Genomic DNA, 25134 nt, shown 5'->3' with positions numbered 1-25134 from the left:
CTGCTGATATCCCATTTATGGCCGCAGCGCATTTTGCATTACTGTGTAATGTCTAATGTATAATAAGATGCAGTCTGTCCCCTCCCCATCCGTTACTTCTACTACTACTGGTTGTAACTCAAAATCACCCACATTTTTAAAAGCGCAGCACGTCAACTATACCTGCAGAAACGCTGGTGTTTTTTTCCTATAAGTACAATAAGGGCACAAAACTCTGCAAAAATACAATGAAAAAAGCTGTGGAAAAAATTGTGATGCATTTCCACCACTGCATTTCTGCAGTGTTTTTTTGCTGCATTTCGCTACGTTTGGCTTTAGCTTAAAAAAGAAAAATCAACCCTGGTATCTAAATATATTGTTCACTGCTTTCTATATATTTTTAAAAGGTTTCCCATATATTTGGAAACACTGATATTTTTGTCCTTAAAGGAGTATTCCCATGTACATAATCATATCTATATTTGTAGATAATTGAAAGTTAAGCATTTTTGAAAATATAAGTACTTAAAAATTTTGCGGAGTTTTAAAGATGTTCTCTAACTATCTTAGTGGCAACAGTCTGATGTCTTGATCGGTTGCCAATGGATATGACCATAAATACAGAAACTTTCTATGGTCTGGGACTAGTCAGGAACCCAGCTATAATTTTCTTACTGAATTTTATGTGGAGGAGCTGGAGGAGGATGAGATGGGTCTAGGTTGTGGTGGTCCTGCATTTGATGAGGATTAGGTGGACAACGAGAAAGCAGTTTTATATAGGAGTAGAATGTGGCATTGTTATTTCAAAGTCAAATGAAGAAGTTTTACCTTATTGTGTGGAGATGATGATGAGGAGGAGGGAAATCACCACGGCAAAAAATGTTGCATTTTATAGTACCTGAAAGTGGATGGAATTCTGGCATTTTGGCTCGCAAGTTTGAAAATCGCAGCATGTCAATTTTAAATATGGAAACACTGACATGTTCTGTATAGGTATAATAGGAGCAGAAAGTCCGTACAGGAATACTTTGCAGACTTTCTGTGAAAAAATGCTGTGGACAAAACGTGATGTGCTTCCACCGTGGTCTTTTCCACAGCGTATTTTGGCTGCAGCTTGCTACATAGGGCCTTAAAATGTCTACATGTCCGACTTTGTGTCTGGTTAAAAAAAAAACGGTTTTGCCGCGGAGAGCATAAAATGCTCACCGGGGCTCATGGCCGGACACTTTTCAAACCCATTCATTTGAATGGGTTTGAAAAATGCCTACAGGTCTCCGTTTCCTGCCCAAAACCTGTATAAATGGAGACTGGGTGCACATGTGAACGAGCCCTAAGGGGGTTTTACATTGTGTCCATTAGGGGTTAAATAATTCTTATGTTTTGTGTCTATTCATACAGGATGCCATGCAAAAACTGTGAAGTTGGAGAGCTGTGTGGTGTAATCATGCATGGAAGTGCTGTGACATTTTGTGATCCATATGGTCCAAGAGAGATTGTAAGTTATTATTCCATCCTTTATTTTCAACTTACTTTGTTTTTCGTACAGCTTCTATCTCTTTTTAGTCATATTCATGTTGAAACTACAAGAGTTTGGGTTTTTTGTTTTTTACCATAACTTGGTATTAGATAAAAGGGTTTCTAAGGTGATGTTGAAAAGTCAGGTCATATACAGTAGCTTGCAAAAGTATTCATACCCCTTGAACTTTTTTCACATTTTGTCATCTTACAACCACAAACTTAAGGGACTTTAACACTGCGCTCCGTGTCCGGGGTGTGCATTTCGCCGGGTTTCTATCTTCAGCCCCGGCGAAGCTGGACATGGGATGGAAACCTGGTGGTCAGCTGCCAGTTTCCGCCGTTGTCTGCCTGCGGCCTGACCAAAAAACTACATGTGAACATACTCTAAGAGCTTCCTTTTATATTTTCCATTCCTTTTTAAGCCACTCTTGACTTTGGCTCAAAAAAAGCAGCAAAATCTGCAACAAAAATAGCTTGTTTCCACAATGTTGGGACTTAGCCATAAGCAGCTCTGCCACTGCCAACATTTGAGAAGAGAGCCAAGTAAACTTACTTCTCTCCTCAATAACAGCTACATGTTTTAACTTTTACTGACTTTCATGTCTTGCTGAGCTTTCCACAATACAGTCATGTAGTCTTAAGCTGAGTTCACACTGACTTTTTTGGTCCGGATTTTGACTCTGGAATCCGCATCAGCATGCACTCCAAAAAACGCCTCCCGCGGCTAGCGGCATTCCGCTGTGATTTAGGCCCAAATGAATGGGCCTAGTCAGCAGGTAGTGTCGCGCTGAGGACGCCCAAAAGCAGATATAGCCACGGAATTCAAGGCAAGATAGGGCAGCTTGTTTTTTGTTTTTTTTTCCGTGAACAGGACAAAAATGCTCGCAGAAAAAAGTGAACAGCTCTCATTGAAGTCAATGGGAGGCATTTTTTGGAGCCAGGTTCTGAGGCGGATTCCACTTCAAAATCCGCTCCAAAAAAACTCTGTGTGAACTCATCTTTAGGCTCCGTTCCCACGGAGTAACATGCCACGCATTCAAACACGTATACACATGTCAGCGTGTGAGTGCTCAAAACAGATCCCATTTACTTCAATGTGTGCCGGCTTACGGGTGCTACACATTGAAATCAATGGCAGGCTTTTTAACCCATTGATTTCAATGTGTAATGTGCGTGAGCCGGCACACATTGAAGTGAATGGGATCTGTTTTATGCGCTCACACTCTGACACGTGTATACGTGTCTGAATGCGTGTCGTGTTACTCCGTGGGAACGGAGCCTTAGGTTGCTTTCCTATCTATACTAAACTAAAAGTTTTTGCCATCTTACTAAAGTTACTAAAATAGTGGTAATGTTATCAATGATCCAATAACAAATGACCAGGGATCTGTTTAACCCTGCAATGACCATCCTTGCTAAAGATAAATTTTACAGCTCCAAAGGAACTCTATGATAAATCCTTCAGCAAGCTACACTTAGTAGGGGCTGAAAACATTTACCATTATAGATGTATCCCTCATGTTTTTTATGATGTCTGCTTGCTCTCATTCAACAAAAACCTTCTATATTGACTGGTGTGGAATAAAAAGCTGCTAAGTGAATAAAACACTCTTCTTTGCATGACTTGAAATGAGAGACAGCTCTAATGCAAATACTGTAATTGTAATCCATAGAGTCTAAATATATTTAAATAGAAAACAAAGAAAACTGAAAGGAATACTCCACATGAATGAGAGATAAAACATAATACCTTTATTAATGAAAAAGTTAAAAATAGGGAGGATAGCTACCAACAGAAAAAGGGGAATCCTGTTCTGGTACTGATCCGTAATAAATAACAGGGTATGGAAAGTAGATCATGCATATAAGTTATAAATAAAGGCTATGAGAATAAATGTGCGGCACAAAGAATAAAAGTATGTAACATATAACCCTACAGTGAGTAACTAGTTGCATATGTAACGTTCAAGGATTGCTAAACATGTAATGGAAAAAGGGGGCGGCCCCAGAAGAAGGCTGCGCCGAAACGCGCGTTGGGGTAGGGTTTCCCCTGGTTCTGGTCCCTTGTTGCACGGTCATTATGGGTATGTGTTCTTATGACTCTAACATTTTGCTATGTCTGAATTTATGCTGTTTATTATATACTCGCTGTGTACTTACATTGAGACTTAGAAATCATTTCATGTTATAGCGGCATTACTACTTTTAGCTTACTTACCTTGGGTATATCACTTCACTGTCTTTATATTCATGATTTTCACTGTTTATACTCAGTTTGGCGCCTCCCCCTTTTTCCATTACATTTTTAGCAATCCTTGAAAGTTACATATGCAACTAGTTACTCACTGTAGGGTTATATGTTACATACTTTTAATCTTTGTGCCATTGTTCTGTCCATTGTTCTGATTTAGAAATACATTTTTATCTTTGTGACCCATACAGAAGGAACTTGGTCTGTTTTTCATGATTTTGTTGTTCCTTTGATGTCATGTTTGTAGTTTATATATTTAAATATCATGGTTTTTTTACTGTGATGTCTTTTTGTTTTAGATAACAACTAGCCTTAACACAACTACAGCATCCGTGTTACAGTTTTCTATAGGTAAGTCTATCATTCTATGTCATAAGCGTGTTAAAGGACGTCTTTCATCAGAACCCATCTTACCAACCTAGCTTTGCTGATAGATAATTTAGGGTCAGCTGAATCAACTTGTGTTTCCCCCATGTGAATTGGTACTTCATTTCTTGAGATATCACAGTGTGTTTGTTTTTTGTCAATATGTAAATAAGGTCTTTAGATCAATGAGGGAATTGCTGTGTACCTGTTTAGAGCAAAGGCAACGTCCTTGTTGCCTAAAGATTTTAATTTGCATATTGATAAAACTGCAATATTTTACTATGCATTTTAGCCAAGTGGCATATTTTACTATGCCTTTAAACTAGAGGTTTTTCAGTTTTATGGCCATTAGCTTACATTGGAAATGCAAAGTAAGATGTTCTACTCATTAACCCTGTAAAGACTCATAGGCTCAGGAGCTTAGTGAGTGCCTTGGAGAGTGGGTGTCAGCAGTACAATACAGTAGACATCCTGTGCTAGCACTCAGATAGGGTGGACATAGTGCCAATTGCTTTTTAACCCCTTAAATTCTATAGTTAGCTCACCCCACACTGCCTTTGGGGTTGCCTATTTCTATGGCAGTTCAGGGTCTAATAAGTGACCCCAGGCCCTCCCTAGCAGCTCGATATATGAGTATTGGAGATGACTGCAAATGATGAAGTCCTGATTTTAAAAAAAAAAAGTGTTAAGAAAAATTAAATTAATGAATTAATAAAACTAGTAAAAAAGGCCCATTACCACAAAAATAAAAAACATATGTAGGCCTTAGGCAGTGCTCCATGTTGCTAAAAAGCAATATTTGGTTGCTGTAGCCACGGGAAAAAAAAAAACACTTCATTTTACATCACCTGCAAAGTGGATAAGATTCTATCTAATCCCATCCACACATTGCAGAAAAAAATCTGCACTGGAAAAGCTGTGAATTCAAAAACGCTTACACTTTTGTAAATTGCAGAATCTCAATTATACCTACAGAAACACTGGCAATTTCCTTATATGTATAATAGAGCAGAAAGTCCGCAGATGAGAAGTCTGCAGACTTTCTGTTAAAAAACGCAGAAAAAATGTGATGTGTTTCTGTCACAGTCTTTTCTGCAGCTTTTTTTTTTTGGCTGTGGCTGACTAAATGTTCAGTGTTTGTGAAATGGACTTATCCATAGGAACCTACGATACACTAACAACCTAGGATGGCACTCTGATGTACTCAGTGTGTCATCAGTGTGCCGTCCGTTTTTTTGGACAAGCTAGGAATATCATTGGATGTCTCCTGTTTTTTATTTTTTGGTGGATCCACAAACTAGGATCACATACTGATGGCACACTGAAGACAATCTTCAGTTTTTGCGGACCTACTTCAATGATGCTGAAGAAACATTGAGCACACATTGAAGATACCCTGTCCGCAAAAACTGAAGATTCATTTCTAATTTGCTGACCGCAAAATACAAACAGTTGTCTGCAACTAGCCTTACTCCCGTCATTAATTTATTATCCAGAAATGAATGCACAGCAGATGGTGAAAAGCGAAAATTGCAATTTTTCCAGAAATACGGCATTTTAGCATACAATATGTTGTGCTCAGCTGCTGCCAACATATGCACAGTCTAAAAGCTGCTGTATCCAAGATATGCTGTGTAATGCTCTGGACACAATAGCATTGGGTGACCATTTGAGGACTCTGTTCCTTATTCTGCTTAAAATATGTAGAGAGAAAAGTCCTGCAAGCAGGACTTCAGTCTCTGCCGATTTCGAGCGAAAACTCATCGGACCCCATTATAGTCTATGGGATCTGTGGGTTTCTACAGGTAACCACTTTTTAAGCAAATAGGGTTCAGAGATCCAAACGCTAGTGTGAACTTTTTTGATGCACTATGAAAATTGCAATTCTCACTTTTCATTTATCAATCATTTATTAATTTCTATTAAATAAAATAATTATAAACACTTAAGTGCAAAACTGCTCGCTAGACCTCTTGATATATTTGTTAAGGGTTATATGTTAGGGAATTCCACATTAATGGCTCCTCTGTGGCTCTGCAAAAGGAACATGACATCCAAAAACTTGTCCTTCTAACTTCTCTAAATTTTCACACCAAAAGCAAAAAAGCAAAGTGCTCCTTTCTCCTAAGCCCAGTTGTGTACGCCCACATATACAACTTTGTTGTACGCATGATAACCCACTTGAAACTTTTAATAGCGCAAGACTCTGTTGGCACAAAGTGGGCATAAAACATTGGGCACCTACATGACATATTTCTTTAAAAATTTAAATTTTCACGTTCTACAGTGATTTTTGGAAAGCACTCCTGGTGTCAAAGTGATCAGATATTCTCCTTGAGAAAGTCTTTGACAAGTGTAGTTATTAAACAGGGGTCGTATCTCAGGGTTTAATTTATTTTCTTTTTAATTTCACATCAGAACCTCCAAAGTTGCCCACCAGTGCAGTTTAGTCCTGTTATATTCCCAGGCAAAAGATCAGGGTGTTTCTAGTGTATGGAAAAAATAGCATATTAGCGAGAGAATTGACATTTCACAGTGGCACAAGCTGGGCGTGAGATATTCAGCACCGAAATGGCACATATCTGGAAAAATTATTTTTTGAAAATCATCTCTGTAGTCAGCTGAAAATACATTGCAATTTTTCCAAAGCATTTTTCACACAAACTCTGCAGAGTTGTCCTCTGCGTACATTCTGCCTCTAGTATACCTATATGGAAACCTCCAGCGGTTCTGTAGGTATAATTGTTGCGATTTACAAAAACAAAATGGTTTTTGAAATTGCAGCATTCCCTCTGCAGATATTATTCTGCAATGTGTGGATGATATTGGTCAGAATCTCGTCCACTTTGCAGGTACTGTAAAACGCCATGACCAATACGCAGTGTTATCGCAACCATTTTTAAAATTGCAGCACTTCCACTGCAGATTTCTAGAATCCCATCCACTTTGCAGGTAATGTAAAATACAGCTTTTTTTTTTTTTCTGCAATATTTCCACCGCAGCCAAAAAGCCTAATGGTGCATCTCCTATTTAGCCTCTTTCCATGTGCCCAAATAGAAGTTTTCATCCACGTATAGGGTAATAAGTTACTCAGGAGAAATTTCATAACAAATTTTGCGGTGTATTTTCATTTAAGAACATGAAAAATTTGAGGCTAAAGTGATATTGTGTTGCAAAAAAACCACAGTTACCCTAGCAGTATAATTCAAGCAGAAAGTCCATAGAGGATAACTTTTCCTGCAGAGGAAAGATTTTCCCACAGCACTTTTTTGGCTTCAGCCCTCTACGTGGCACCTTAGCCTAAAGGGTTGCTGTTTTCAAAATTGGATCATTTAAGCTAAGGCATCACGTTTCAGAAATGCAGCATTTTTGTTGCACATTTTGCTGCACTTTTTGAGCCAAAGCCAGGAATTGATTGAGCAGAAGGTAGAAGTATAAGTACTTCCTATATATTTCCCATTCCTTTTACTCAAAAAAACATAGCAAAATCTGAATAAAAAGAGCCACATTTATGCAACGTGGGGCCTCAGCCTTGAGGCTAAGGACCCATGTAGCAAAGCACAACAAAAAAAATCTGTGAAAAAAACCACAGCCAAAATTCAGCGTTTTTTCTGCAGCGTTTTTCATTGCATTTTTGCTGAGATTTTCTCCTTGGACTTACTGCTCTTATTATACCTGTAAGGAAAAGGTCTGTGTTTCTGCTGGTAATTGACATGCTGCAGCAAAAAACACCGTGTTTTCGCAATGTTTGAGCCAGGATCCCATGTGGTGTAAAAACCACAGTTTGGCCACTTGGAAACACAGCAGAAAAAAAAAAAAAAAAACACGTGTTTTACAGTCCCTGCAAAGTTAATTGGATTTTACTGAATCCCATTCACACATTGTGGAAAATACCCATAGCGGACATGCTGCGAATTCCAAAACTGGCAAGATTTTGGAAATCGCAGCATGTCAATTATACCTACAGAAATGCCAGCAGATTTCATACAGGTATAATGGAAGTAGAAAGTCCACAGAGGTTTCCTCAGCGGACTTTCTGTGAAAGAACTGCAGAAAACTGTGATGCGTTGACGCCATGTTTTTCTCGCAGCACTTTTTTGATTCAGCCCGCTACATGAGGTCTTAGCCTAAGGCCGGGTCCCCACGGGCCGGAAATGCTGTGATTTGGCCGGTAAAAATCGCAGCGTTTTACAGTACTTGCAAAGTGGATGGGATTCATGCGAATCCCATGCCACTTTGCGGAAAAAATTTACAAAACCGTTGCAATTTTGAAAATCGCAGCATGTCAATTATATTTACAGAAACGCCGGTGGCATTCCCATAGATATAACTGTAACAAAAAGTCTGTGGAGGAAAACTCAGTGAACTTTCTGTTCAAAGTGCTGAGGGAAGAACCGCAATGCGTTCACGCCGCAGTTGTTCCAGCAGCGCTTTAGCGTGGTGGTTCTGGCCCGTGGGGCCTTAGCCTTAAGTGGGTTTTCAAATACTATATAGCACCTGAAAACAATTTCAACAAAATTAAGTTTTTTAAGATCTATTTAGCGACCTCCAGAAGCTAAATAGAACTCTATCACTTTCAGTCCCCATTGTGTGCTCAAACATGTTAATAAAATCTATTACATACTTGTGGGGTCAAAATGCTCATTATAATGCTTGATAAATTCCTTGAAAGATTGTTAGTGAAAAATATGGGGATCAATCAATTTTTTATAAAAAAAAAAAATAGATTTTTAATTTTCACCTCCCATTTTTCATAAGATATATGAAACACATATAAGGCCAAAATGATCTCCATACTCCTTTATAAATTTCTCAAGGAGTGATTTGATGGGAGTTTCCACTATTTTAATACCTCAGGGGCTCAGCAAACACATCATGGCACCTGAAAATCATTTCAGCAAAAACTGCCCTCCAAAAGCTCAATGGCGTTTCTTCCCTTCTGTGACCTGCTGTGTTCCCAAAAAGCATTTTACATCCACATGTGAGGTATGTACTCCACAGAAATTTCTTAATAAAGTGAGGGATGCATTTTCCCCTTTTAACCCATGTAAATATTGACGTTTGAGGGCTAAAAGAATGTACTATTCAAAAAAATTTAATTTCTAAATTTCAGCTCCCTTATGTTTTCATTCATGTGAGATGCTTACAGAATATCTGAGTTTTCATTAAAACTGAAATATGTTGTTGCTTGCCATGGTTGCCCCTCTGTAGGGCCGTGCGCCTTCGTATGGCCTTACTAATTTGTATTTCGGGCTGCTAGCTTGATCTTTAGTTGTCACTCCTTGCGGGACCATTGTCATAGGCTGGTTCGTGGATGTCCCTGTCTCGGACTGATCTGCTCCAACCGGACGTTATCAAGGCAGGTGTTGCTGTTAATAACAGCTAACACCCGCTCTCATTCCCCATCCAGGGGGTCTCTGAAGACTGGCCGTATCTTTACAATTGGCCGGACTTCAGAGACCAGGATCGCTGGCCATAATTTTACGGCCGATGGTCCTCATGTGGTTAAATATATATGTTCATGCATAAATAGTCACTAAAAATTAAAAAATGATAAAACAAAAAGGCACTGGATCCAAAACTAAGATATATATTACTGTCCTAAAGATGTTAAAGGGATTCTATCATTGGAAAAATGTTTTTTTCACTAACAGCACGTCGGAATAGCCTTTACAAAGGCTATTCTTCTCCTAACTTTATTTTTCTTCTCATCGCCGTTTTTGAGATTTTTCTCCTTTCTTCAAATCAGTTTTCATAAAAATTAATTTGAATCCCGAAGACACAATCGTCAGGTGCTGACGTTGCGGAGAGGCGTCAGCACAAGAAGACAGGGGCGGCACTGGATCTTCTCAGGAGCCTGTGCTTTGAGCACAGCAGACGCCCCTTGTGCTTTATGAAAACTAATTTTAATAAAGAAGGAAGAAGAAAAATCGCAAAAACCGCGACAGGGAGCCGAAAAATAAAGGTAGGAGAAGAATATCCTTTCCAAAGGCTATTCCGACATGCTGTTAGTGAAAAAATACGTTTTTCCAGTTATAGAATCCCTTTAATATTATCGGTGTAGAAATAATCACCATTTATGCGATTTTGCCATAGATGTAGTATACAACACATTTTACAGCCATCGAGAGCCATAACGATATTGTTGTCACTAATGGAACTCAAACTCCTGCACAAAATGACAGAAGAAATGAAGAAATTATAATACAGAGTAAAGAAGGATGGACGTTAAGTAATTAATAGAGATGAGTGAGTACTGTTCGGATCAGCCGATTCGAACAGCACGCACGCATTGAAATGAATGGTGCACCTGGTGCTTCCGGTTTGACGGCAGCCGGCCGCTTAACCCCCCGCGTGTCGGCTGCGTGCATTGATTTCAATGCATGCATGCTGTTCGGATCGGCTGATCCAAACAGTACTCGCTCAACTCTAGTAATTAACCAAGTTCATATATACATCAAGAATATACAGCAATATATACTACAGAAGATTCCATCAAATGAGTATTAAACGCAGAAGAGATTGCGTATAATGTGAAAAAAAATCAGTCCCTTCCTTCTACATAAGGCCCCCACAATTACTTATCCCAGCATCATTAAATCTTTCTAAGATTATATGAAGAAACAGAAGGATCTGAGCAAGCCTACGTCCACAGAAGATTTGTGGTTAGATCTCCAAGATGTTTGGAACAAGTTCCTTCAAAAATTTGGTGCAACTAGTCATATCAAATATTGATGTGATTTAGATTTTTCTTTTGATCATTCACTTAATTTTACTAATGAACAAAAATGAACTATTAAAAGATTTGTCTGACTTTTTTAAAATTATTTAATAGGACTGCTGAGGCCATGAACAAAAATAAACTTTATTCACCTCTCCTTGGGCCTCCATCTCCAGCAGCTGTTTGCAGCCAATCACAGGCCTCAGTGGTCACCAGTTTGTGAAGTGGTCATACAGTTTGTGAAGAAGTCTACACTGCTGAGGCCTGTGGTTGGTGGCAGTGGTCACCTGTAGTAGTATACCTGGGACATCACTGGGGAAGGTCAGCCAGGGTACTTGCATACAAAAGATTGGACTGCTGCTCGAAACAGAGGTTTGGGGAGAAGAGAAAAGGGTTTTTGTATGTGTATGGCCTCTTCAGCAGCCCTAATAAATAATAAAAATGGTTCGGACATCCTTTTTTACACTGTTTTTGAAAGCATTCTTATTTTGTAGCTTCTATTTCACATTTAATTTAGTCTTGCAGTGCTGTAGGTCCATGGATTTTGGAAATTTTCTTGAAAATATATAAAAGTTCTGTAAGCCTTCTAAAATCCTTATATTTCTCAACTTCCCTACTATTTTTTCTGATGAGTTAGTAATGTCACATCATGAAAATTACAAAATAAAATTTTTTGGGAGAAGTCTTCTGTAGTTGATACCTTTATTAATGGCTAACTTAAAGGGATTCTACCATTAAAATCTTTATTTTTTGTGGATAAGACGTTGGAATAGCCTTTAGAAAGGCTATTCATCTCTTACCTTTAGACGTGGTCTCCGCTGCGCCGTTTCTTAGAAATACTGTTTTTTACTGGTATGCAAATGAGTTCTCTCACAGCGATGGGGGCGGGCCCCAGCGCTCAAACAGCGATGGGGCCGTCCGCACCACTGTTAGAGAAGTGTCTCCAGCACCGCCTCCTTCTTTGTCTGCAGCGTCATCTTCAATGTTTTCTTCTGGCGTAAGCTCGTAACTTCTAGGAGAGCAAAGCAGACTGCGCAGGCGCACAGGCCACGCGCTAACAATACTGTGCAAGCGGCCAGTTTCCCGTGACCTGTGCACCCGCGCAGCCTGCTCTGCCCAAGGCCCGAAGCCTAGAAGTTACGGACAGAAGAAGACATTGAAGATGACGCTGCGGACGAAGAAGGAGGCGGCGCTTAGAGACACTTCTCTGGCAGCGGTTGGGACTCCCCCATCGCTGTTTGAGCACTGGGGCCCGCCCCGATCGCTGCAAGATTTGCATATCAGTAAAAAGATTTGCATATCCACAAAAAAAGGTTTTATTGGTAGAATCCCTTTAAAAAAATTATGGCATATTGCAAGCTTTCGGGAACTACTAGAATGGTCCCTTCATCAGGCTGGTATCTGAAGGGACCATTCTAGTAGTTCCCAAAAGCTTGCAATATGTCATCATTTTTTTAAGTTAGCCATTAATAAAGGTATTAATTACAGAAGACTTCTCCAAAAGTTTTTATTTCATATCCACTGCCTAACATGGTACAAAGATATTTTTCCTTATGAAAATTATATCACATAAGAAAAGGCATCATATAAAATAAACTAAAAAAAATACCGTACTCTTTTTAATATTCTTGTTCAAAATATGTGACAAGAAAACACTGGTGACTTTCACTTTTACTGTCTTAGTGAAAAATGTATTGTTTGAAATAACTAATGGTGGTTTTGCAGTGATGCAGAATTTTGGTAATTAAAATAGTGGGAGATGTCTTAATCTTCCTCTCATTATGTGACTATTCATTCTACAGTACAGCATCATGTTTAGCTTCATCTTTCATGCTGAATGAATGTATTTGACGTACTAAGGATGAGGTTGATTGGTTCTGAACGTGACTCTTCTAAGTAAAATAAATGAATATGATTAAAATTTGGAGCCCTGGTGTGGGGAATGGTAAAAAGATGGACAGCAGATGTTCACAGGAACACAGGCATTGAAAGCAGATGGGCTCAAAATAATTATAAATTGATATCACTACCATCCTCAACTGGTTGTTCAATATCTATACATGGATAGATAGATAGATAGATAGATAGATAGATAGATAGATAGATAGATAGATAGATAGATAGACTCATTGACAAAACAAAATAATATACCAAGAAGGAGTTGTTGGAATCTAAACTTTATATGTGTGAATGTAATGATGACATGATGCAATGATGATCTAGATAGATAGATAGATAGATAGATAGATAGATAGATAGATAGATAGATAGACACATTACAACATTAAAGTCAAAGGTTATTGGAGAAAACTGTACAGTACGGACTCTAGTACGTTGTTGAGCTGCCTTTAGGCTGAACACAAGATAAGATACAGTTGGACTTGTTCAGGTTTTGTAGAATCTGCATTCTTGTAAGTTACCAAGGCTGGCATCCCAGCTGGTCCCATAAATGCTCAATTGACAATAAATCTAGCAAATGGAAAGGTCAAGGAAGTGTTGCAGTCTGGCGAACATTCCTGAGAAACCCTTTCTGTGTGATAATCATTATCCTGCTGAATAAATCCATTTGGACTCCCTGCCATAAGAGGTAACACATATAGTGCAGGATTCCCTGCACATATTGTTGAGCTGTTACTGTCCTTTGTATCACTACTAGGGGTGACTTTCTGTGAAATATATCTTCACACCAGCAGTTGGAGCTCTACAGCAAAGTCAGGATTAAAGTGCTCAATGCAAGGCCGCCATATTTGAACCCAATTGAACCCCATTAGATCTCTAACAGAACATGGATTTGTAGCTAAAGATGATACAGCTCCAATCCATACCAGTCCAGATTTCTTATAAACAACACCACTGTCATCGAATCAAATAATTCTCATTACTGTCTGTCTGGCCCCTCTGAGCCTGTTCACTGTTTATGTGTGCCCTCAGATATCCACTTCCAACATCTCCTGAGAGTTAGAGCAGAATGGTCTAGATCAGGGATAGACAACCTTCAGCACTCCAGCTGTTGTCAAACTACAACTTCCAGCATGCATACTTCTCTGCTGTTCTTGGAACTCCCATGGAAGTGAAGGGAGCATGTTGGGAGTTGTAGTTTCAGAGCAGTTGGAGTGCCAAAGGTTGCTGATTCCTGGTCTAGATGGTGAGCAGTTCATAGAAACAATCATCCTGCTGCGCTCAGTCTAATAATGTGCCCTCTGCATCGTCACCGGCATTAAAGGTCTTTGAGTGCATCATAGAGGCATGTGTAGCAGTCAAGAATGTGTCACCAAAAAGTACACTACCCAAATGTAACCTCTAAGAGCCATTTTCTAGGGCAGCGGGGAAACACTTTTTCACCCTCTTGTGGTAAGACCCAGTGTCTAATCAAACTACACCAATAATCATTGCAGCAATCTGAAATTTCTATCTACTGTATATAAGAAATATTTTTATATATGTGAAAAAATATTGGGACAGCCCTATTAATGATTCATGTAGGCCATGAAATTGGCCTTTACAAATCTTTGCAGACCACACATAGTTGCAGAGTGCAGTCGTCGAGTTTTGAAGCGCAAAGTGCGTTAAAGTAGCTAATGCTCTGGAGATTCAACACCAGCAAAGTTCCAAACCTCCTCTGGCATTAACTGAGTTATCTGGGAAAAATACACTTTTTCTGTGGAGCAGGAGCAGCCATAAAAACAAAAAATATTTATACTTATCCCTCTTCGCTCCTGTGTTGAGTGGCCACTTTGGTTCTTCTGGCCAATTCCTGTTGCTGGCACAGCAGGATGATATCACTACAGCTTTAGTCAGTCACAAGCCTTACTGATTGGCTGAAACAGTAATGGTCGAGCAAAGAGACCATTAGCCACTGTTTTACAACAGAGAAGCACAAAGGTCCACATAGCCTTTTTTTTTTTTTTTTTTGCTATAACTGCCACCAGGGAAATTTTACTTTAACTTAAACAAAAAGTTGTGTGCCCAAAAGCTTCATGCATGGGTCTCCATTGCTGAGCAGCTGCATTCAAGCGTTACATCACTGAGCACAATACCAACATGGGACAGAGTAATGTAAAGCACGCCACCACTCCAACATGCCATTACAGGGCAGGAATAGGTTAAATTGCTATGACTTCAAGCAACAGAACAAAGAGTAATGAGAATCATGGTGATGCAGTGGTTAGCACTGGAGCAATGGAGTCCTGGGTTTGAAGCCAGCCAAAGACAACATCTACAAGGAGTTTGCATGTTTTCCCAGTGTTTGAATGGGTTTCCTACGCCACACCAAAGACATACTGATAGGGAATTTAGTTGAAGAGCACTACTTGGGACAGTGAGTGTTGACAATATCTTTACAATGCTGTGGACTATGTTGGTGCTTTGTAAGTAAGCAAAATAAATGAATTCCTTAGTTTTGTTTCAAACATAAATGACATTGGTGTTTCTCTTAAACTTATCAAAGATACATTTGAAAAGAAGCAGATTACGATGTATGTCTAGTACTGCCAAACAGTACTGTATAAACTACTGCCTTTCCGACCTTGAGAAATTCAGTAGGCATATTAAACTCTTAATGTAATTATGCAAACATCTGCCCTGTACTAATGTGATGTAGGATTTATCTTTATTAGATTTTAGCAAGGCACCATCTAGTGAACAAAAATGTAAATATCTCTTAATAAATGGTATCATATTTAAATTACAAGTGATCAATGTGTGCAAATGACTTTCATATTAGATTGATGCGTAAAATAATCTGAGTATATCATTATTTTCATACTGCTACATCTTATTGCTTCTCTGCTTTTGACCTTTTAAAGTATTTTCAGTTTTACCATATAGTTATTAATTCTGTTTAAAGTAATGCGTGTATATTTAAAGGTACTACGAAGAATCACAATGTATTGATTTTGCTGTCAGTAATATTTAGGTCATATGTCAGTAACATATACATCCTTACAAAGTGTGTATCATTCATATTGCTCCCTAGGGAAATCTAAAATATGTTACACCGCTCAGCTGTGATTAATCACTTTTATATCAACCCTGGCATCTTAAGCATGGATAAATCTGTTGGTTACTTTCAGCAACAGCTCAAATGGCATTTCATTATTGATTTAGTAATTTTACTTATAAAAAAAATGGGCATTTTGTGTTGGGGTCACTTGCCTTTTGTGGTTATTACAGAAGTAATGAATGCCCTTAGTCACAGTATAACATTTTTTAATATGTTTCATCTTACAGGGTCAGGTTTATGCCGATTCAGCTATTCTGATCCTGGTATTGTTGTTTCCTATGCCAAGGGCAATGCTACCAATTGGATGCCACTAGAGAGAATCAGGTATGTTAACTATTAATACTATGAATATTGTTATTAATACAGTATTTTTGTTTGTCTGACATACATTATACCTTCAAATACAGAATTGTCCTACAGGTACTTAGGCACCTTAGGCTCTTTAAAAGAGGAACCTGTCAGGTCTATTTGGGGCACAAAAACACCCTCAGGTCCTTATGAACCAGCGCTTTAGTGCAGTGCTTCTCAAACTGTGAACTGTGGTTAACCAAGTGTTGGGATACAAATGCCTGCCAGTGTAGGCATCAGCACAAAATAGAGACTCTAAAGCAGAAACTGCACTGTTAATGCTAGCTTTGTATTTTCAGTGCAGTCTCCATGACTAGAAAGGCTGCAAGACCTGTGATGACATTACCTCCAAAAGATCACTGGTCCTTGACCCTGTACCAATTCAATTAGAGTATGCAGGTTGAATAATCTAATCCGAAGATTGCAGCGTATGCCGATGATCTCTTGTTCTTCCTCTGGGACCCGGCAGCCTCTCTTCTGGCCTTGATGTCTGGGCTGGATACCTTCCACTGCCTCTTGAATTTTCAAATTAACTTTCAGAAATCCGAGGCGCTGAATGTCTCGCTTCCAGGACACCTTCAGTCCCTTCTGGAATCCTCCTTCCCTTTTAAGTGGACCGGCTCGGCCATCAAGTTTCTGGGGGTGTGGATCTCGGGCGACCTGGGGGCGCTCTACGATAACAATCACTTACCCCTCCTTCGTGCTATCCGATCCAATTTGAGTCGGTGTCTAGGAAGATGTACACGTGGTGTGGGCGTTGCGCCATCTATAAGATGAACATAATGCCGTGGCTATAGTATCTCCTTCAGACCCTACCCATTCATGTCCCTCCTGGGTTTTTCAAACTGTTATATAGCGATTTGCTGAAATTCATTTGGCAGGGTAAGTGCCCTAGGCTGGCCCGCTCTATTCTGATGCTGCCTAAACAATGGGGTGGTCTGGGACTCCCTGACACTCATAAATACTATGAAGCCTTATGATCCAGAGAGTTTTGGATTAGAGCCACCACTCCCCCTTCAAACAGTGGGTCACCCTTGAAAGTTCCTTCTATGGTACCCCGCAGAGTATGCTTCCATGGTTGGATGATCCCTATCCAGCCACTCTGCGTTCTCATCCCACAATCGGACCTACCCTCCGTGTGTGTAGATCACTTTTTTCTAGAGTCAAGCTCTCCCCTTCCCCCTCCCCTCTATTTCCAATCCTGGGCAACCCGGCCTTCCCAGCGGGTCTTTCCCCTGGTCCTTTTAGGTCATGTCATATCTTATTTTCTGGCTTCCCTCCCTAAGACTCCTGATTTTGACAGGCCACTCACGCGGTTTGAGGAGGTCTGCTCTGGCACTGGCCCTTTGCGACACTCTCTTTCCGAATTTTACATGATGCTGGTCTACCCTCCTCCCTTTCTGTCTAAGCGGGAATCTGACCTTAACATGTCTTTCACTGATTCACAATGTACCAGGATCCTCAAATTTGCCCACAAAAGCTCGATTGCTAGTAAATACCATGAGGCGGGCTATAAACTTTTGACACGGTGGTACCATGTGCCGGTGAAATTGCATCGCATCTTCCCGTCTGCCTTCCCCCTCTGCTGGCACTGTGGTTCAGAGGAGGGGACCCTCCTGCACATTTTCTGGGAATGCGCCATTCTCCGGACCTTCGGGGAAGGCGTCCAGAGTGGCTTGTCAGGTCTTCCAGTTCTCTCTCCCTTTCTCCCTAGCCCTCTTCCTGCTGCATCTTTCGGATCTCCCCCTCTGCACATACCCCAGGTCTGCCCTCCGACATGTAATCACAGCCGCCCGGGCATGTGTCCTTGCCCTTTGGAAATCCTCCAATCCTCCCTCTTTCCGCCACTGGCTCTGCAAGGTGGTAGACATCAGGGTAATGGAGGACATCACTGTGTCCTTGCGTGAAGCACGAAAGGCCTACATGGAGGCTTGGACCCCATGGATTCTCTTTCAGGGTACCCGCATGTATAAAGACCTGGTTGGCTGATGTGTCTCCGTGACTGTTGGTCAGACTGGTTGGCAGAGACATCATAGATTAGTATTGGAGATAGGAGGCTAATCTCTTTGTTGTGGGATGGGGTCGAATTGGGAAATGATTTGTTGCAAGTTACAAAGGAAAATAGTGATCTTAGTGGTTGCCTTGGGGAACAATTTTAGTTATTACTCTAAATTGTTTCATCATTTAACAAACATAGCAACCAATCACATAGCAACACATCACTGCAATCAGTCAGTGAGTGTTTCTTATATCAACAAGGGAGACAGGCAACAAAGGAGACCTTTGTATTTGCAACTGTCTTTAGGCGAATTTGGGAAATAGGGACCACTCCCAATGTGCTTGCTAGCAAGCTGATTTGCATCTCTGCATTGCATCATTATTGTAATATTTTTAATATGTATAGACTTGGAGCTTCCAAAACACCTGTATATTTGTTCAAGGGACATTTTCATGTGTAATTTCATTAAGATACAGATGTAGCCTTATTTTTATCATATTAACTGTACACTTGCTAGTTACTTAACTTTGACTTGTTTCCATTGCTTTCAATGGCTTTGACTGTGATGTATTATGGTGTAGCAAGTTATTAGTTACAATATGAAGATGGCTACATCTTTACCTACAGAAAAATAATGAATTGCTTATGAAACTTACTATTATATTTTTGGTATAACTACTGTACATTAAATACTATCTGGATTATATTAATTTTCAAGAAAATTTGTTTATATGTGATATATTTATTTTTTCAGTGCTCCTTCGAATGTCAGTACAATCATCCACATTATCTACCTTCCCTATGAAGCAAAAAGCGACAATGTGTGGTTCCGATGGGCGCAAGAGACGACCCAGGCAGATGATGTGTATGAAGCATGCTGGGCACTGGACAATATACTTATAATCAATGCTGCACATAAGCAGGTTATTTTAGAAGATAATCTTGATCCAATGGACACTGGAAATTGGCTTTTCTTTCCAGGAGCTACTGTCAAGGTTTGTTGCATTTATGTAAAGTGCTGATACTAAACAGGCATTTTAAAAACATAGACAATGTCTGTAGTTGCAAATTGTCGGACCAAATTCAAATCCAAGCGGATGTAACTGTGCTTAGCCAGGATACTTTTATTCCAGGATCAAAAGACAGACACACAATGTGTTTTGGGGTCACACTACTCCTTCATCAAGTGCAGAAAATGTTGGAATAACAGTAGTCATAGACCCTGACTTTATATAGGAAAGCAGGGCTTGTAAACAACTCCCAATGGGAGGTCCACAGGAAATTGACTTACTTAATGTTCAAATACAACATCTTATGCACATCCTGATTCTGATGACAAAGCTCATATATACATATAAATGCATATACAATTTAAAACATACCTTATATATCTTATTTCCTCGGCGTCTGTCTGAAAACACTGGACATGCGCGGATTATCTTTTCCGCGCATGCCCAGTGAGCCCGGGTATTGAAAACTTTCAGTGTCTGTTGGAATTAAATGCATAATCTCAATAAGTTTCACAGAGCATGTGTGGAGAAGACGCCCTGTGTGTGCTCAGTAGCTCTTCCCAATAGACTGTCAGGATACGGAGTCGCCGCGGTCTCCTTGCTGCGCGGCATCACCCTGGGAGACGTGTTAGGAGTTCTATTGGGTGTGCTTAGGTCATTAAGGGTTAATCTTTTCCTTACCTTCAGTCTCCATGTCATTAGCCATCAAGTGTGTTCTCTGCTGCTATTTAAACCCCACCCAGGCATGGATCCTTGCCAGCCATTCACTTTGTGGTTCCTGGTTCCTCTGCTCAGTCTGATTCCCTGTCTGTTTGTATTCGGTCTGTTTTCTTGGTTTATTTACCCGGCTTGTATTTTTGACTATCCCTTGTCTTTTGATTTGGTACCTTTATTATATCTCCTGGCTCGACCTCTTGCTCGTCTGACCTCGCCCTCTCTTCTGTGTCTTGCTAGCACTTGTGGTCCTCCCTGGTTCCATGCTGTTTAGTCTTTCGTTTTGCATTGCATTGACACTGTGCTTTCTGTTTAGGTGTGACCCCGTGACTCCAGTCCCTAGGATTTTCAGGGCCTCCTCTCCCCTTATCCTAGCCGCCGGATAGAAGGTTAGGAGCCGTGGTAGGCGCACTTCAATTAGGAAGTGCATTGGTCTGCCTCATCTCAGATATTACAGCATAGTTATAGCTGCAGGGCCTGCGACCCCTTTTGTCATTAGTTGCACAGTGTTGCTTTCCCAGCTGTGTCACTTTGCACTGCCTGACCCTGACTCCAATCCTTACGTAGACACTGAAATTTTTCAATACCCAGCCTCACTGGGCATGCGCAGAAAGACAATCTGTGCATGCCCAATGCTTTCAGACAGATGTCAAGGAATTCAGAAATCGTGTGTCTGTCTTTGGATCTTGGAAAGTTTTTTTTCTGAAAGTGTGCATGGTAAGCATGTTTACATGATGATGTCAGTCATGAGATTAATAGTCTGGTCCTCCTCCTGTTAGGAAGTTAGGGGAATGGCACATGCTGGTACTGTGACACTCCTTACCTTGAACCTGGTAGTTTAAAAGAGGCGTGAGTAGGTGAACAGTGCTGTTATTCAAATGCTCCTCCCCAATATGTTTAGGAGCTTCTCTGAAGTGCTGTTAGTGTGATGATGTTGGGGTTCCACTTCTTGTGGGCAGAGCTATGATGATGCTGCAGTGCCACATAATGACCACAATCGTCAGATACACACAGGTGCCCTCAAGTTTCCCCCCCCCCCCCCTTCCCTAACAAATGAGGAGGGCTGGATTAGTCAGTTAAGTGCTCCTGGCCATTGTTGACAACTACAACTACTCCCATGCTCTGCTTCTCTCCGGTGGGTTGTGTTGCTTGTGTCTAAGAAGGACAATTGAGCCATACTGGGAAGGATTGGGGAGCAATGCTGGTAAAAGAGAATTTTAGAAACTAAAAAGTAGCTGGTACTGAGGAAAATGAAGCAATGCTAGGGAATGAAGTGATAGAAGCCATGCTTGGAATGGAGAAGAAAAATTAAAACATGCTGGGGCCCAAGAAGGAGAGTGGACACCTGTTAGAGTCTCAGGAGACTGGAGCCATGCTAGGGAATGAAGCACGTGAAGACATGCTGGGAACTGAGAAATATTCGATACTGTGTAGTATTGTAGTCTGTAGTCCTCAAAACTAAAACTCCCATTGGCTATTCTTGGAAAACGCAGGTAGAACAGAACTGCACTTTACTTTTTTAAGCTTGATTTAACATGTTGCACATAAGTAACAAAACAGCTACAGGACAGGTCAGGACTTCCCAGAACTGAAAATTTCATAATATTGTGCTGTGTCAATGATAACATAATTTTAGGTTGTGTCATCATTTTTTTTTTTTTTTTGCTTATATTTGTACTATGCATGTTTGCTGAGTGGAAACTCTTTAACTAGAATTTGGTTCTTTTCTACTGTTTGTTCTTTAAAAAGGATCTATTATTTAAAAGACCATTTTTGTCCTGTGCATCAAAGATTTGATCAATCCAAAAAAATTGCTTTAGTATCAGTATTTTTAATTTCAGCATTATACTGTTAAAGGTCCACACCTAATTCTGACTATTAAAAATAAGGAAAAACAACAAAACATTTGCACTATATTGACAATGTCTTTGTGACACCTTTGAACACTTGACATTAGAGAAAATGCTTCACAATTATAAATAACCTTATCTTCTGTAATGCTTCACATAAAATTCAGGAAGCTTGCAGGTCACTTTCATATGATCAGTATTTGGTCAGTATGTGGCATCAGTATTTGTAAGCAAAACCAGTAAGGGATCTAACTCACAGGGTGTATCTTTCTTTACTACTTTTTTTCTGTGAAAGTTCCACTTTTGGTTTGTATTACAAATACATATGTAAAATACAGACCAAATAGTAACTATGTGAAAGTGGCTATCCCTTGCATAGATTAAACTATGTTTGTTCAAATAATTACAAAATGGCTGCTCCAAATGCCCAGTAAAACAATATTTTGGTGACAGATGCTGTTAAAACATATCCTGATTTGCTCTGTGCACATTTTCATTTATCCTAGTTTGTCTGCTTAAATATGCATTAAACCAAAAGTAAAAAGCCGTAAACGTAAAGATTATAAAATATCTGTTGATACTACTCAAAAATATGTATCTAAATCTCACTGGAGGTTATTAGAACATAATATATTTGAGATAATGCTATGATCAATGAAAGGGCAGATATTTCATTTCTTTTAGGTTAAGCCAACATTTATTTGCTTATTTTATTTTATTTGCTTACTTATATAGGGATATATAGGGATATATTCTGCAGCACTTTACAGACATCAATTAATCAAACATATAATTTTTTTTTATTTTAAAATATATGTAATATTTAAGATGTTTACATATGATTGATTTTTTTTTTTTGTTTGTTATAGATAGCACCCTATAATGTTTGATTCTGTTTTTGTGTTCTTCAGAGAAGATATGTGAATCTGTATTTGCAATTTCTGCTTTGTCAACATTTCACATCCACTGAACTCATTTAAAATTAAACAGCACAATTGCATCTTCTGCATTAAACCAGCGAATGTTTCTTTTGCTATGTTATAGATATTAACGTGTTGTCTGAAGATAAAAGGTAGTCAATATAATTGACTGTTTTTTTTTTTTACTCATTATAATTGTTTATACGTCTACAGTCCCCTATGTAGCTTGACAGTGACTAACAGAACAGTGTTTCATTATAGGTTGGTTCCCAGTGTACTTGTCACAATCACCTAGCTTATTGTAGTATGAGAGTTTGAAGAAGAGCCAATTAAATATTATACTGACATGTTGGAAGGTTGACATAATAACGCACTCTTGGTTCTTTGCATCGTGTCTCCTGTTTGTCAAATTCTTTTTTTCCTGAAAACTAGTAATTATTAACAGTGTTAGCTTGGAGTTATTTTGTTTCACTTGGAGTCAAATGTTATTGAATTGTAGAAAGTATCCTGATTTGACATTATATGCAAAATGTTTTTTTATTTAACAGTTTTTTATTGTTAACATTTAAATATCATTATTTTATTCATTTTCAATTTTCAGTAAAAATTAGAATATACATTATATGTATAAAGAGGGAAAAATGGGTATTAATTGTAAGAACACTGGCTCTCCCATATTGAGTTTTAACCTGTTGGTATTGGCTTTGTATCTGTGGGATACTGTCAGGACCAGGACACAGCATGTTAGCGCCGTAGTTAGATAAATTGTGCCCCTCTCACCCTTATCCACCATAGAATAATTTCAGAATTGTGACTATTTGATTATTAGTAATGAGGAGGATAGCGACAATTTAGTACCGATTAGTGTCCAGTAGTTTACAGGACACAGTTGGCAGGAATTGAGGGTATGAGGATCCTGTAACACAGTTAACAGAATCAGATGTATCATTGATAACACTGATATATACTCTTAGGTGTAGGCCTATACTTACAACAATATACATACACTTATGGTGTAGTTTAATTCGGACTGAACAACCTGAATTGAAACTGCTAATTTTATACTCTGGGGATCTTCAGAAGGCAACGTATAATGAACAGAGGCCCAGGAAAGTTGATCAAACATAAAAAAAAAACGATGTTACTGACCTCTCCGAGACAGGCACTGGACTACAAGCTTCTTCAATGAAATCACATACACCAGTGTGAACACTGAGACTATTACAGGCCTCAGTGAACTGTGACAAACTCAAAATCTTTGCAATATTTGTTGCAAACACCATAGGGGCTACTATGAGACATTATACTGGGTGGAGGGGTCACTATGGGACACTATACAGTGTGGAGGGGCTACTGTGAGATATTATGCTGTGTGGAGGGGCCACTATGGGATATTATATTGTATGAATGCCATTATAGGACATTATACTGTGTGGAGGGGCCACTCTGAAACATTATACTGTACATGGTGAAAGCGCCACTGTGGGACATTATACTCTGTGTAAATGGGGTTTTATACCATGCAGGGACCAGCAAAGGGAGCGTATTACTGTGTGAAGACCACTAAAGGGGGTGCCAGGAACGGACGCTCTATGCCATGTGCGGGTAGTTTGCTATGGGGCCCAGTCTTTTCTAGTTATGACCCCGCATGTGGACATCCTGTTGGTGTAGTATTTAACCCCTTACTGACCAGCCTTTTTTATTCCTCAATAACCAAATCAATTTTTGCATTCTTTCGTCGCCACATACCAAACAACTATAACTTTTTTATTTTTCGGTCATGTATCTATATGAGGGCTTTTCTTCTTATTGGACAAGTTGTAGTGTTTAATAGCGCTATATTGGCATCGATATCTCTATTTTATTAACTTTTATGCTATAAATTTTGCGCCATTCACTATGCTCCTTCAATAACCTGATAAATGTATTCACTAGGTTTATATGATTGCATAGTAATTTCTATATGTTTTACTACTTTTAGTGAGGAAAACCCCTTTTTCAAATTATTATTTTTATTTGCATTGCCAATTTCCAATACCCATAACTTAATTACAGAGGTGTAGCTAAGGGTTTGGCAAAGGAGACAAACATATCCAATTGAGCCTCTAATCCAGTTATACCAATATTATCACTTTACAGTGACCATATCATAGTATATACTGGCCCTAAGTAAATCTATACAGGCCGTAAGTAAATGCAGTACAGGAAAAATGTAATGACTTAAAGGTGACATCTGTGACTGTGATCGTTCATATTTTCCGTGTCTTCCATCTGGACTGCACTACCATGACCACTTCTTCCAGCTCTGACTTGTGTCTATAAAGTCTGTAACACAAACATTTTTGGCTCCTCACTTTTCCAGATCCTAACTTTACCTACATTTTCTTCACCTAAACAAAGTCCCCATTGTAACACCGGTGCTCTACGCTTGCCAGCATACCATGTCCCAAAATATA

At 39.4% G+C, this 25134-nt stretch overlaps 1 protein-coding gene across 4 annotated transcripts in view; it reads left to right on the top strand.

Moving 5' to 3' along the window:
- The window catches only part of RELN (reelin), a 372556-nt gene that overhangs the window by 146373 nt on the left and 201049 nt on the right, over positions 1-25134 (top strand). For all 4 annotated transcript variants that reach the window (XM_075274073.1, XM_075274072.1, XM_075274071.1 and 1 more), the window contains exons 7-10: positions 1378-1474; positions 4048-4099; positions 16065-16161; positions 18939-19179. In XM_075274073.1, the coding sequence (XP_075130174.1) occupies positions 1378-1474; positions 4048-4099; positions 16065-16161; positions 18939-19179 (487 nt within the window). The remainder of the gene's footprint in view (positions 1-1377; positions 1475-4047; positions 4100-16064; positions 16162-18938; positions 19180-25134) is intronic.

Source organism: Leptodactylus fuscus, chromosome 5 (genome assembly GCF_031893055.1).
Source record: "Leptodactylus fuscus isolate aLepFus1 chromosome 5, aLepFus1.hap2, whole genome shotgun sequence".
NCBI classification, from domain to species: domain Eukaryota; kingdom Metazoa; phylum Chordata; class Amphibia; order Anura; family Leptodactylidae; genus Leptodactylus; species Leptodactylus fuscus.
This window is presented reverse-complemented; position numbering and strand designations above follow the sequence as displayed.